This window comes from Mytilus edulis, chromosome 4, assembly GCF_963676685.1.
Source record: "Mytilus edulis chromosome 4, xbMytEdul2.2, whole genome shotgun sequence".
Taxonomy (NCBI): domain Eukaryota; kingdom Metazoa; phylum Mollusca; class Bivalvia; order Mytilida; family Mytilidae; genus Mytilus; species Mytilus edulis.
The window spans coordinates 39664439-39678965 of NC_092347.1; the positions used below are offsets into that span (position 1 = coordinate 39664439).

Genomic DNA, 14527 nt, shown 5'->3' on the forward strand with positions numbered 1-14527 from the left:
ATGTTATCATCATGCATGAATACGCACCGAATTTCAATTTTCAACTTCAATTATGCCTTTAATTCCCCCCCCCCCTTTCTTACACCTTAATCACAATAAATATATCCATCAAAACTTCCACGTAAAAATCTACGGAGTTTTCTCAACAGTCAAAAATTACTTATATGATAATTATTCGTATAACTCTGTTACTGTTAATGTTCTGTTTCCGTGTAGAACAGTTTCGTTTTAAATGCAATACACGTTTATTTTTTTTTTATTGATCTTTAGTAAAATTCATTCTTTCATCAAATACTAACGTTCGGACGTTAAAAGGTCTCGAGAGCAGTGTTGAAAATACTATATATAAACACGCAAAATCAAGTCAGTTGTTTAAAATTCCCTTTTGCTTTGTATATGTGTGAATATCGTACACAGTTATGCACTTTCCATCGTGTGTAGAAATAAACGCTTTTGTTCCCTTATTGTTAAATGTGATAGCCCAAGGCAAAATAACACCATCATCCCTATTGAGTACTATGTCAATAGCACGCCCATTATCACCAACGCGATGCACGTTCTGTGAACCACGACCAATAACACACAAATATCCATGGTTGTCTCTTGCTATGCCTTCCGGAACTTTTAAGTCCGGATTATCGTACCGAAATATTTCTTCACCGTCAAGACCAACGTGATAGAGACAATGGTAGTCTGTATAGTACACTGAATTATTGTCTCCTCCATGTAGAAAATAAATCAATTGTCCAGGGACTTGAACACGTGTTCTGATGCTTCCATCCATTGCTAGAATGTACAGTTCTCTATTTGCACCAACAACGATAAAGTTCGACACGACTGCGACACCATGACATTTATTATGGATACTTATTTGTTCTTTGTCCGTGGTCATGTTCGATATGTTAAGAAACTGTATAGAATTTTCTAATGGAAGAGTTACCACCCCTCGATTTCCATCCGGTAAAATGGCGATATCCCATGGTTTGCATAGTACGGTACAGTCTTGTAAAAATTTCCCGCTATCGCTATAAACAAGCAAACGGTTGCTATAGCGATTGCATAAAATCAATCGGTTGTCATTGGTTACAGCAATAGCAGTGATTTGCACATTTTCTGAAACAGAAATGTCTATTTGAGACCTGTACAAAAACTGAGTTTTGGTTTCGACAGGTCTTGTTATCACCTGTGCCTGTCGTCTATTTTGAGAAAATGATCTTAGTAGACAAGGTTGTTTACATATATTTAATGTTCCTATTGATTGAATTGAGTCTGGTAATCCATTTTCTGGTTTGAACTCCACACTTACATCTTTGTACATCATTGCTTTACTTTGAATAAGTGTTTCGTCTTTTGCAAGTCGATGAGCTAAGTTATGTGCAAATAAGAAAATTTGGGAATCTGACCCATGCTGTATAACAACGTCTAAATCGCTCTTGCTCTTATGATATGATTTTCGCGTGTTTAACAAGTAATCTTTTTCATGTTGTAAACCTTCTTTTTCTTCTACGCAGAAATCTTGCAAATTATCGATAATTGATTTTTCAAGACGATCAACATGATCAATTATTTGTCCTTTAAAACTTTTCACCTGACTTCTAATTTCTTCAACATCTTTTTCGAAAGTTTTTCCTGTTTCTTCTCTATTTGCAATTAAAGTATTCAAAGTTTGCATAAACAATGTTAAATCTTGTGTAAGCATGGAAGACAAAGGTGATGATCTTATCTCTCGGGCTGCAATATCGATCGGTAGTATCGATTTGCATGATCTATGCGATTCTGTCATACAATGGCGACAGCATAAAGCTTCATGGTCGGTGCAAAACAAATCTACTCTACCATCGCCATGCTTAGCACAGTGAGTAATTTTAGACAATGTAGAGGTTGGAAAAATTTCTATGAAATCTAGATCGACAGTGTGATGACTCATTAAGAACTTATTTTTCTTGTGGTTTTTCAAACAGGCACTGCACAGCGGTTCCTCGCAATCAAAACAATAAAATTCTGCACAAACTTTAGCGTCCTCTCGCAGGCACGATTCGCATTGTCTAGCTTCCATTAAGTCTGCCTTGGCGTTCACCTAGAAAACAAAATGTTATCCATTAAAAAATATCATTATAAACTAAAATTAAGATACAGAGATGTTTTTGATTTCGTTGCATGTCATCAGAAGAGATAGAAATTCCATCACTAGAACAGCTCTACATTGGACTCCAGAAGGAAGGCGTAAGCGAGGAAGACCAAAGAACACATGGAGACGTACTGTAGAAGGAGAACTGAAGACCATGAATAATACATGGGGAACAGTAGAAAAGATGGCCAAAGACAGACAGAAATGGAGAACCTTTGTTGCTGCCCTACATGCCGATGGCATACCGGGCAGTAAGTAAGTAAGTAAGTAAGCATAAAAATTAGTGTCTACGATTTGAAATAAACGTCTCCAAAGCTATGAAATAATACAATCCACAAAATACGAATCAATTTTGACATGAGTCAAAACAAATTAGCTTGAGTCCTTCAGCTTTAAATGTTGGAAAATATATGCCTGTAAGTAGGCAAATAAGAAACTGAATCTCTTGTAAATAATGAAGGTTAAGTATAGAGTAAGTTCGTTATTGTTTTTTCTGTTTTCTTGAAAAAGTCGGTAGTTGTATGTCTATCACGTATAATTATTGTTTACGTAGTTCTTGGTTTTCTTTTTATGTATAATATACACCAAGATAGGTTGTGAAACTTTGCTCACCCATTTTGTACATGTATTTCCGTTTCACATGCTATTAATTTCTTTTTAAAACATTAATTTTGTTAAATTCTACAAATTTACATTTCCTTAAAACGATTCTACCATTTTGCGTAATAATGCAAAACATACGCGAGATTCGTAGTTTATTACAACTGTATTAGCAAAATGTAAAATATAGCATAACTATGACTCATCAATAACTTGATATAATTCAAAATGCGACATCATAACTTTTCAAAACTGACAAAACAAATTTTTATCCGGCAGTGAAAACATTTTTCACTAAAGGTCAATTCACCTTTCGGGTATTCAATGCAACGACAATCCAAATTATCAGTGTGTACAAGTTTTATAACATGCAAAGACTTAATACCATGCAGAACACAAACATACACAATGACAGTTTTGAAAAATCAATAATACTTACCGTGTATCAAAAATAATTTTTTAATCATTTTGGATTAATCAAAAATTAATTTTTAAATCCATTTTGTTAATGATACGAATTAAAAACAATCTGATTAAATTCATAAACAAAATTTTAAACTTGAAAGACTCACACGTTTTCGTAATTTGAAGCATGCATCTATAACTTGAGAGTACACACTTCTTGTTATTCCATACCAGCACATTGCATTTTAAGGACACAAAAGTGATTTTATTTTCGTTACATTTATTCGACGCAATTCACCATTATGCTCTCATTAATTATTGACGTAAAATCGTCACCGAATGGTTAAATTAAAATAGTTAATTGTATTAGTTTCGAGGTTCTAATCTAATTGTCAAGACAATTGCTACATAAGAAAGACAATAGGGTGCTGAAGAAAATGTCACATGATTATCACCTTGGTACAAACTGATGGCACTTTCAAATAATCAACAGGTCAAATACAACCAGTATGAGGTTTTCATTTTCATTCTTTGGATGACAAGTGTAAAGATACGATGCGAATCTAAGTCAGTGTAATTTCTTTCATCATACCTTCCAATAGGGAAACATCCACAATTACCAGTCGAAGGCGCATTGGCAATAGTTTTCAAAATCAAAGGGTAGAATAACATTAACGGTACCAATTTTTCTGCACCATGCAGATGCGCATTTCGACAATACATGTCTCTTCAGTGATGCTCGTGGCCAAAATATGTAAAATCCAAAGCTTATATAAAAGATGAAGAGCAATAATTCAAAAGTTCAAAAAGTATAGCCGAATCCGTGAAAGGAATCAGAGCTTTGCATGAGGGAGATACATTCCTTAAATTATAATAATTTTTAACATTTTGTAACAGCAAATTTAATAACACAAAAAAAATCCGTATTTTCATGCCAGTACCGGAGTACTGGCTACCTGGCTGGTGATAACCTTGGGGACTAGAAGGCGCACGTGCTATTGATGCACACTTTTAAGGGTCGGTTTTTTCCGCCATGATATACTGTCAATGTGTGCGTTTGCTCTCATAGAGAAATTTTTTAGCAACTATGATTGTCACATGACTGGCAGAGACACTTCCATGGACTTTAAAAGTACGTTTGTTTTTAATGAATTAATCTTTTTCCTATTTAAACAATCTTATTTAGCTTGCTACTTTCATGCTGTATTAATTGGGCAAGGCAGTTACAACTTTATTGGAAAATGATGGATGACTGTTTAACATCCAGTGACAAATTAAATGCATATGCAGGACGAGAGCATGGCAATGCAATATGAATATCAACCATGTTTTCTTGTAGACCAAGATGATGAGACGGATTTTTCAAAGTACTAGTTTCATGGTTACAGTTTGGGAAAACATGTCAACATAATCGGATACGTTATTTTGAATTCAATAGAACTCTTTCAATGACATTTTAAACGAGATGTTAACAAGGCAACGACTTAAAAAGTTAAATAATTAAAAAATAATTATTAGTAAACATTTAATTTATAAAAAGTAGTAGAGTAAAATTAAACCCCAACGCGTACGGGTTGTATTGTTAATTGTGTCCTGTATTTGCTCGGACAAGGAATTTTAGACTTATCCTGATATAACATTTCAAATAATTGTATAATTGAATGATTGTCTCGCGGAATCTTCACAATAATATTATGTGATGACGTCTGAAAGCAAACACTGCGTCACTGTTCATTGTTTTAGCATAACTATTCTCATTCCCTAACTTAGGATTTATTTCCATAAAAGAAAGGGGGAACATAATGAATAAAACTCAAGTTAGCACTTTCAATTTCATACCAATCCATTCTTTGGTATCTCCTTTGATGGGTTGCTTCTTTTATTATTATTATTATTATTATTAAGGGTTTGGATGGGGTTAAAGGATTAAAGAAAAATGCCCTTAAAAAAAGATTAGAGAATAACGGGCAAAAAAAAAATGAAGATTAGAGAAAAAAGGGGTTAAATTTTTGAAGATTTGAGAAAAAACGGGTTAATTTTTTAATGATTAGAGAAAAAACTGGTGAAAATTAAATGTTTACAGAATAACAGACCCCCCCCCCCCCTATCCAGACCCTCATTAATCTCTCGACTTAAGGAAAATATGAGTGGACACACATGTTGTATCTATTACAAGTTTCAATTTAACTTCAACTACGTGCCCTTTTAAATTTCAATTGTTAAAATAGACGTACATGTACTTTTTCCTTTTATGTGGGTAAAAATAATTTACAGATATAAACTGCAGAAATATTTCGAATACAAAGGCAGGAAATAAATAAAATAAAAATTGAAAGATATTTATTGGAAAAAGGTTAGAAAACTCGACTATATTTTAAGTTAAATTTAATAATACTCCAGTGACAACATAAATATGTACGAATAAAGTCAAGCATACAAGCAATAAAATTGAATGACGCAGTGAAAATGAATAATAATCATCTGCAGATGACTCTAGAATGTTTTTGACAGGCTTAAATGTCCTTATAACTCAGACTATAAGATTTTTGCAGTTTTCCAACTTGGGACATTATATTTGTCTTACTCGAGGTCTATAATTTATGAATTGCTGTTTTATTTATAAAAGTTTGACTGTACTTTTGATCATGACCCGGATACTTGTTAATATTAAAAGTTTAAACAGTTTTGGGATGATCATGTATTTTTGTACGCTTAACATGCACAGCGGAAACTACACAGCTACGCAAATTCTGTCCATTCTGCGTACTTATATTATATTTTGCTATTGCATTTTGAAAGGGCATGTTTTTCTCTGTTTGTTAATGACGTCTTTACACTTAATCCTTTGAGTGTGAACTGATTGATAACTTTATTGAGGGGGGGGGGGTCAAGGGGTTTAACTGTTATGCTGTTATATGGGGCATTTTAATTCTTTGTTATCTGTTATTCTGAAAATATATTTACTGTTAGCTGTTATTGTCTTATTCTTTGTTAGCTGTTATAGGACTATTATCTATTTTGTTATCTGTTATTGTGAGAATCTATTTGCTGTTAACTGTTATTGAAAATTGGAATGTTAGCATTTTGACAGCCAATCTTCCGTAGAAATTGAAGATAATTGAAAATTGTGATTTGAATGGATAATTGTCTCATTGGCACGCTTACCACATCTTCTTACAATCTATATCTATTGGGGTCTTTCTACTGGTAATATCGGGTGGCCCTGTATTTGCAGAAGAATTTCAGTAACACACATCACATAAACAAATAAAATCAATTGGACCCAGGACCATTCCAGTATATATAATTATTATCCTTTGTAATAAATTCCATTGTCTGAACATGTAGCAGTTTGTACAAATTATAATTCACTTAATACTTGTACAATAACTTATAGTATGGATTTTGTTATAAAAAAAGCATTGGTACACCCTATAGATTTTTTTTATTCAATGACCACATAATAATCTTTATGTTGTACTATGACACCACTGTCCCTGATTATGGGAGGATTGGACACCAACTAGCATGCTAAAGTTGACGCAGTCACATTCTGTATGTGCCTAGCTATTTCCAAGTCAGGAGCCTGGATTCAGTGGTTGTAGTTTGTTACTGTGTTACTAAGTTTCTCGTTCACTATTTTGTGGATAAATTAGGCAGTTAGTTTTCTCCTTTGAATTGTTTTACATTACTAAGTGGTGTGGGTTTGAATTATGGCTTTGGGAATTATACAACATCTTTTTCTTTTAGCATTTATATAATAAGTGCTACTCCCTCTCTTTTTATTTACATGAAAGAGAACTCTGACCACCATATTTTTAAAAGCTTTTTAACTGCTTCACATGGCGAAAATTGACGCTCAGAAACCATTGATGCAAATACAGATGTGTCTTCAGTTTAGTTTTTCGACAAATACCCTTTTTAAAATTCTACAGCTTCTCCAATGCTGTACCCAAATTTTCCATATTCTATAATTTCACACAAGATACATGATTGGTGTTTCACTTGATGCCATCCAAATTTTCACTAGGTCCAAGGATTTGTATAGTAAGATCTTACTAATTTCTATTATCAGAATAACCATAACTGGCATGCGTGTTTCAGTTACATGTCCTGTCTCCACTGATCTGGGTATTTTTGTATTTTATAAGTAAGTTTTATCATGAGGTCATTAATTAAAAAAATATATTGTGCATCAATTTTTTTTTATTACTTGTAAAGTATATATATTGCTTTTCAGAAAAAAAATATAAAAATCAAATTGATAATAAAGTGTCACTGGCTGCACTATTTTCAACCTAAATCATTAAAAATTGATTCCTCAAATGCCCTAGATTAAAAATATCCCTATGTCAGAAACTAGTTATTTCGTTCAGAAAAATTCAACATCCATACTATAACTTATTGTACAAGTTACGGGAAAAGAACTGCCTCAACGGCCGAAACGTCTTGTTTACACAAATTACAATTTTCTAGGTCCATATACCACAAGTTATATACTAAGATCTACGAGTCATCTACTGGATTGGTCCTGGACAGATTTATTTTCATATTTCATTTACTGTTATCTGTTATTATCCCTTTTCAATTCCTTGTTATCTGACTGTTTTCCACCAAATCAATTCACTGTTTTGCTGTTATGGGGACCCCCTTGTCCCCCCTCTTTATTTGAAACTGAAACGAAAATATAATGAGATTTTACAGTTAAACTTTGAACCTATCTTGTGCGTTTACACCACTGTTCTGTGATTATGTTTAGACTTGAGTGTCCTAAAACAATATCATGTTTGGTGACCTTCTACTGTTGTTTTTTCTATTGTCGGGTTGTTGTCTCTTTGACACATTTCCCATTTCCATTCCCAATTTTATTATTAATCCCGTCACATTATTGATATGCCTTTTCCAAGTCAGAAGCATGTAATTCAATGGTTTTCGTCGGTTGCTGTCAATCATATTATGAGGTTTTTGTTTATTGTGTTATCATAAAACAGGTCGGTAGTTTTCTAATTTGAATTGTTCCATCTTTAAATACGATGATGTCTCGACCTTTACTAGCTGACTGCATATAATGAATTTGACTCATTGTTTAAAAGAGGGACGAAAGATACCAAAGGGACAGTCAAACTCATAAAGGTCATTAAGGTTATACGGTGCCCTAAAATTAGCTGCATCTACGTCATCTGTATTCTGATAGATTCAATATAATGTAGCTGTTTTATCGGCTTTCATACCACATCTCCTTATTGTAAATACAAAGAATTGAAAAAGACATTTTTAACCTTAAAATATTAGTAATTATATAAAGCTCTTACCAAATCATTATTTCCTTATAATTACCGGAAAAGTAGTACATTTAGTAAGTTAAAATATTTACTTGAATAAAACCGTATTAACAAAATGTAAACATTAAAAAGATGACAGCTGTGTTGAAATGGTATTTATTATTATCTATTGGCCACTGTTTGGTGAGCTAATCATTAAATTGACAACTTTTTTATTACTTAAACTTAGAAATATATTTATTTGTTTATGTTGGACTTGATCATTGATTATTTTATCGGTTGGACACCAAGCTGTTTAACTAAGTATGTGTAGTGTTGCGAGCTGAAAATCTGACACTTGCAAAATATTAATTCGAGATAGTTGGTATTTAAAAGAGATCCGTACAACTTGAAAAACATCAAGACCATGATATTATTTTGACCACTCGCTCCCACAGTAAAACAAGGATGAGTTTTTCATCAACAAACACGTTTTTGCACCTTTGAATTCGATTTGAACACACTTCTAAGTTTTAGTTGATATTTTCTTAATTCTAATCTGTTAATATTTTAACCCCTTGGTTGTAGTATACTGATTGCTGCTTACTTAATGCTTTAAGTTAGATGGAGATATTGAAATCATATTCAGGACTAAAATATAAAATGGAGAATGGAAATGGGGAATGTGTCAGAGAGACAACAACTCGACCAAAGAGCAGAAAACAGCTTAAGGCCACCAATGGATTTTCAACACAGGGAGAAAATCCCGAACCCGGAGGCGTGCTTCAGCTTGCCCCTAACAAAACTGTGAACTAGTTCATTAATAGTTGACGTCATACAAAACTCCGAAATATATAGATGAACTAGAATTAAAAATCATACAAGACTAACAAAGGTCAGAGGCTCCTGACTTAGGACATTTTACCACTAAGGCTGGTATTGCAATGTGGGTCGGTCGTTATGATTGGTATATTGATATTGTTCATATTATTTTTTTCTCACGAATATTTATTATAATTGCAATGAATTGAGTTAACAAGTACTTTATCAAATGCACTGTCCCAATTGTTCTTTTTAAATTACCAGATGCGCATTCCGGTAACAAATGTCTCGATCTTTAGTGATGCGCTAGTCTAAAATATTAGAAAATCCAAAACCTATCAAATAAAATTGAGAGCTTCTCAATCAAAAAAGGACACACGTATAGCAAAATCTTGGCAGGGAATCGGAGCATTGCACGAGGGAGTTACCTTATAGAGGGTTATTTTCGCGGGTGTAAAATTACACAATTTTCATTCAATAAGGTATACGAAATATTTTTGCGGTTATTATTTTTGCGGATTCAAAAGTTTTATCAATACCTTTGCATGTGCCGATTTAAATTGGCGCAATTTATTGGGCGATTTTGTTCTATCTTCGAAAAAAAGCGAACATTTGCACCCCGCGAAAAATAACTCGCTATACGGTAGATGCCTCAATCAATTCGTCCATTCAAGGGGAAAAACCTAATGTAAAAGTCAAATCTAGAATGTGGTTTAGAAGAGGATTCACATGATTAATTTTCATAGTTATACCCAAATGAGGATTGAATAGCAAATTAATAAATCACGCAAAAATAAGTCTACACATTTTAATTTTTTACTTTTTTAAAAATCGTATATGATTAAATAATTTGAAGTTTTTAAAACTTTATTGGTTTTATTGATCATTGGTTTTTACACAACTGCGCTTTAAAATTAAAATATGTCGTCGTTGCGGATATGTCTAATAAAGCGGACAAGATGTATAGGCTATTGATAAAACGGACATAATAATTTTATTCTTTACTTATTTTAAAAAGGGTTTCGAACAGCCAGACAGTGGCTACATATAGGACTCGCTATAGTTGTCACTTACAATTATATTTCTTTTAATAAAATCATACCTTAATTGCTTATTAATATTCCATGAAGTATATATACTTAAGGTGCAATAACATGTATGCATAAAATATTTTGATCCCGATCGATAAACAATTATTGTACTGATTGTATTACATGTAATAAGGAAGGAAGGATGCTTAACATACCGGAAGTCGAACAAACCGGTTAAGTAGATCAATCAAAATACTTTGTGTGAAACAGATAATGTTTGTCAATATTCGAGCAATATTAAAAATGATTGTTAAGTAATAAGAAGCGTTGTCGAGATATAGAGAAAATGTTTCACGGAAGTTATTATAATTTATAAACGATTTTTCATTTTATTTTAAAGAGCATAAATAAGGAACAGGGAAAACTTACTATTGTTTCCTTGGAACGTTATTTGTCAGATAAATATAGATGATATATAATGTTCTGCTTTCACGATATCGTAAGATATCGATCATTCACGATGTCGTAGGATATCGATTATTCACGATGTTGTAAGATATCGATCATTCACGATGTCGTTAGATATCGACCATTCACAATGTTGTAAGATATTGATCATTCACGATAACGTTAGATATCGACCATTCACGATGCTGTAAGATATTGATCATTCACGATGTCGTTAGATATCGACCATTCACGATGTTGTAAGATATTGATCATTCACAATGTCGTTAGATATCGACCATTCACGATGCTGTAAGATATTGATCATTCACGATGTCGTTAGATATCGACCATTCACAATGTTGACATAAGATATTGATCATTCACAATATGAATTGGCATAAAGTATCTGAACATGAAAAAAACAATTCATCACATTCAGGAAAATAACACAATTATTAAAAGGAACGGCATTGTTATCAAAGGGTCTTCCTCTTGACATTTGTTGAAAGGTTGACTACAATGAGCTATAGTAGAGGTGACTTGTCATACCTACGTGATTAATGTACATTTCACATGTTGGTCAAGGCAATTCTAGTGTCGACAAAAGCAAAACTCTTTAACATTCATCAATTAACTTTTTTGGTCCTCTAAACATCCCGTAGTACACATCTTATATTTATTAAAAAGAAAATTAACAACTTGAAATTGAATATTATGCATATTCATAAAAGCAGGTCATGCACTAACCCTGGGCAATGGGCAAGTTTTTTGGGGGGTAAGGCAGATATTTTTCCTTGCAGTTCATAACCCGCGAACAAACATGCAGAGAGAGTAGAAGGAACATGGAAATACAATAATTATCGTACACTTATAAATTATAAATTAAATGATTTTTTTTCACGATGAACAACTATTGCGTAGCTTACATACATGTATGTACATTTATAAAGCAACATTTATTCATACACAAATGCATTTATTATTGGATAACATGTATCCTAGAATAGTCTGTATATTCATTCTTTAAAATGTGTTTTTTCCTCTCTTTATTTTTATCTTTTAAGTGGTACATTGTACTGAAACAATCTTTTTTCCTTCTGTTAAAGATGTAACCAGCTACATGTTATTTTAATCTTATCACAGGCTTCGACATATCTGGTAAAATAGATAAACAAAACTGAGGTTAATGATGTTCTTACCGAATAAAATTGTAGACTCACTGCCAGGCAGAATTCCAAGTTCTAAATAAAACAAATATTGCTGCACAAATTCAATCATGTCTTTCTTGGAGGCAGCCAGTTTAATTTGTACGTAGAATTTTATATTTAATTTAGATTATTAGATTTAAGAACATTTGTATTTTAGTTATTAGTGTGCATGAACAATTTTACTAAAATGTCATTTTCAATGGATAAATATTGTGAAAATGCATTTCAAAATTGACAGATTAATTGTAGTAGTGATTCTGAAGGAGAATCTAAATTGCTATTTTCGAACGGAGTCTTAATAGAATTGATTTTTGTTGTTAGATCAGTGTATTTTATACAGATAAAAACTGTTTCCTTAGTATTGAAAGATTCATTTTACTTGTTTATTTTGCACTATATAAGGGCCTGTCACAGAAAAAAGGAACAGAACGTCGGAGGCTGTCTGCAGAGATGCATATTTCAAGGACTTCATGTGTCATGTTTAACTACATACTATAGATGCCGTATTACACATCTATAATCTTGACCTTTTGTCTGCCAAGGTTCATACCAATAAAAGCCAAATCAGTTGAAATTACAAAACAAAAAAATATGACCCCTATAATCTTGACTGTTATAAATAAGAACATTTGGGTACAAACAAGGCAACTGCCCATCAGTGCCCAAATACTAGTAAGATTTCCTGCTGGTCGAGTTTTTATTTCCAGAGGGTAATGACTGTATCACCAGCCCAGTAGTCAGCAATTCTGTGTTAACATGAATTATCATTGAGATTGTCATAATTATAAATAAACTGTTTACAAAATTCGAATTTTTAAAATACTTTGGCTTTTTTACCTCAGGAATAGCATTGCTGCATTTTGCCAATTTTTAGGATTTTTTGGTACTCAATGCTCTTCAACTTCGTACTTTATTTGACCTGTCTAGCTAATGTTTTATTCGACCGTCACTGATGAGTCTTTTATAGACGAAACGCGCGTCTGGCGCAAATGAGAAGTTTCAATCCTGGTATCTATGATGAGTTTATCAGGAACCATAAGTCAACGTGTCGAGTTAAAAAAATATACACTTGATCATACTCAGTCAAAACAATGTCTTAGTTGATAATTTAGTTTAAGGGAACTTTCTATTATTTTATAAACGAAACTTTACGAGGTTGTTTTACTTACTTCGGATGTGTAATCATTAAGGACAAAGGAGCTGGAAAATATATCAAATCTAGACTTACGAACTTTTGCACGACTCTACATATATGGAAGTATATCCGAAGGAATCTTATTACCAAACTAAAAGCTATTTTACAATAATGTTTAATCAGTTCTTCTTTGTGGTTCTGAATGCTGGAGAATAGTAGTTACTGATATACGCCACAAAAACTGGATACAATGCACATCAACTGTCTGAAAAGAAATATAACTGAAGATAATGTTGCAAAACAAAATTCACAAACGAAGAACTACTGAAAATATGCAAATCATAGAAAATAACATTGAAAATTAACTAAAAACGATCTAGATTGGCAAGCCATGTAGTGTGAATGCTACACAAACACATTGTAAAGACAGCAATGCCAGGGAGACCAAGCAACACTTGGCGAACAACAGTATCATCAGAACTGCAAGATACGGGTTTCAGCTAGAGAAACAAACCAATATATGGCAAAGGAAATATTAGTGGATAGAGTTCGATATGGCTTTTTGTCCCACCAGGGACGAATAAAATAGGTATGTTTGGCAATATCTGTCTTTTTTCACACAATCGGTAGCTAGGAGACGTCTTTTTTCCACTGATCTTTTCCATTTTTGTGTGCAATCTTTTTCATTTGTTACTATTTGTCTTTGAGGGTTCGCGATGATGGGAAAGCATTTGAACGCATGGAATTTATAACGTATTGTTTTTCATTTAGTACAGCACTGGGTCAATAAAGGCAACAGTACTATACCGCTGATGGAAAGTCATAAATAGATTCAGAGAAAACAAATCCGGGTTACAACTGAGGTAAACACATTAAATTTTAGAGGAAAACAAAGAAACAACAGAAATACTTAATGGCAACAAAAAACTAAAACGACAATGCAACACACATAGACACGAACTATAAGATAACAACTGCCATTGTCGATACTGCAGCTGGTGGAATATCAACCCCTGTTGGTATCATCAACTCATCATTCATTACTTCGGTACTGACATGATTTATAACCACAGTTTTTTAAATTGCATTCATAACGTGCTGATTTTATTTTTACAGCACCCAGTCGATAACACTGCTGGTAGAATATCCGAGGGTATCAACAGCTCAGTTGTCAATATATTGTTACTGACATTATTTTTTTAAATTGTCAAATTATGAATTAAGAAATTATTAATAAACTAGGTTTCAAATCCTTCAGGCAAAGTTGATCTTTTAAGGATTCGGCTATTATTTTTAGATCAGTTCTTATGCATCTTTGGATTTGAAATATTACGCTTTTTAAGGGTTTCTAATGAAGACTTATTCAGAAAAGCACTTCAATCGTATGAAGTTGGTTTAAAGTGTTATTTGATTTTTTACAACATTGCAGTTTTTCACATTTGTGTATCAATTTATGGAACAAATCCACTACACGCACATAAAAAATA

At 32.8% G+C, this 14527-nt stretch overlaps 1 protein-coding gene across 1 annotated transcript; it reads right to left on the bottom strand.

The window, feature by feature from the left end:
• Positions 1 to 240: 240 nt before the first annotated feature.
• LOC139519681 (E3 ubiquitin-protein ligase TRIM71-like) lies at positions 241 to 10460 on the bottom strand. The gene is made up of 2 exons (XM_071311894.1): positions 10319 to 10460; positions 241 to 2077 (listed from the first exon to the last, which is right to left on the bottom strand). The coding sequence occupies exon 2, from the start codon at positions 2054 to 2056 to the stop codon at positions 365 to 367; it is 1692 nt and encodes a 563-aa protein (XP_071167995.1). The 5' UTR covers positions 2057 to 2077; positions 10319 to 10460; the 3' UTR covers positions 241 to 364.
• Between the last annotated feature and the right edge of the window lie 4067 nt (positions 10461 to 14527).

Coding starts and splice junctions, on each gene's coding strand:
- LOC139519681 (XM_071311894.1), bottom strand. CDS start 2,056: ATGGAAGCTAGACAATGCGAATCGTGCCTGCGAGAGGACGCTAAAGTT.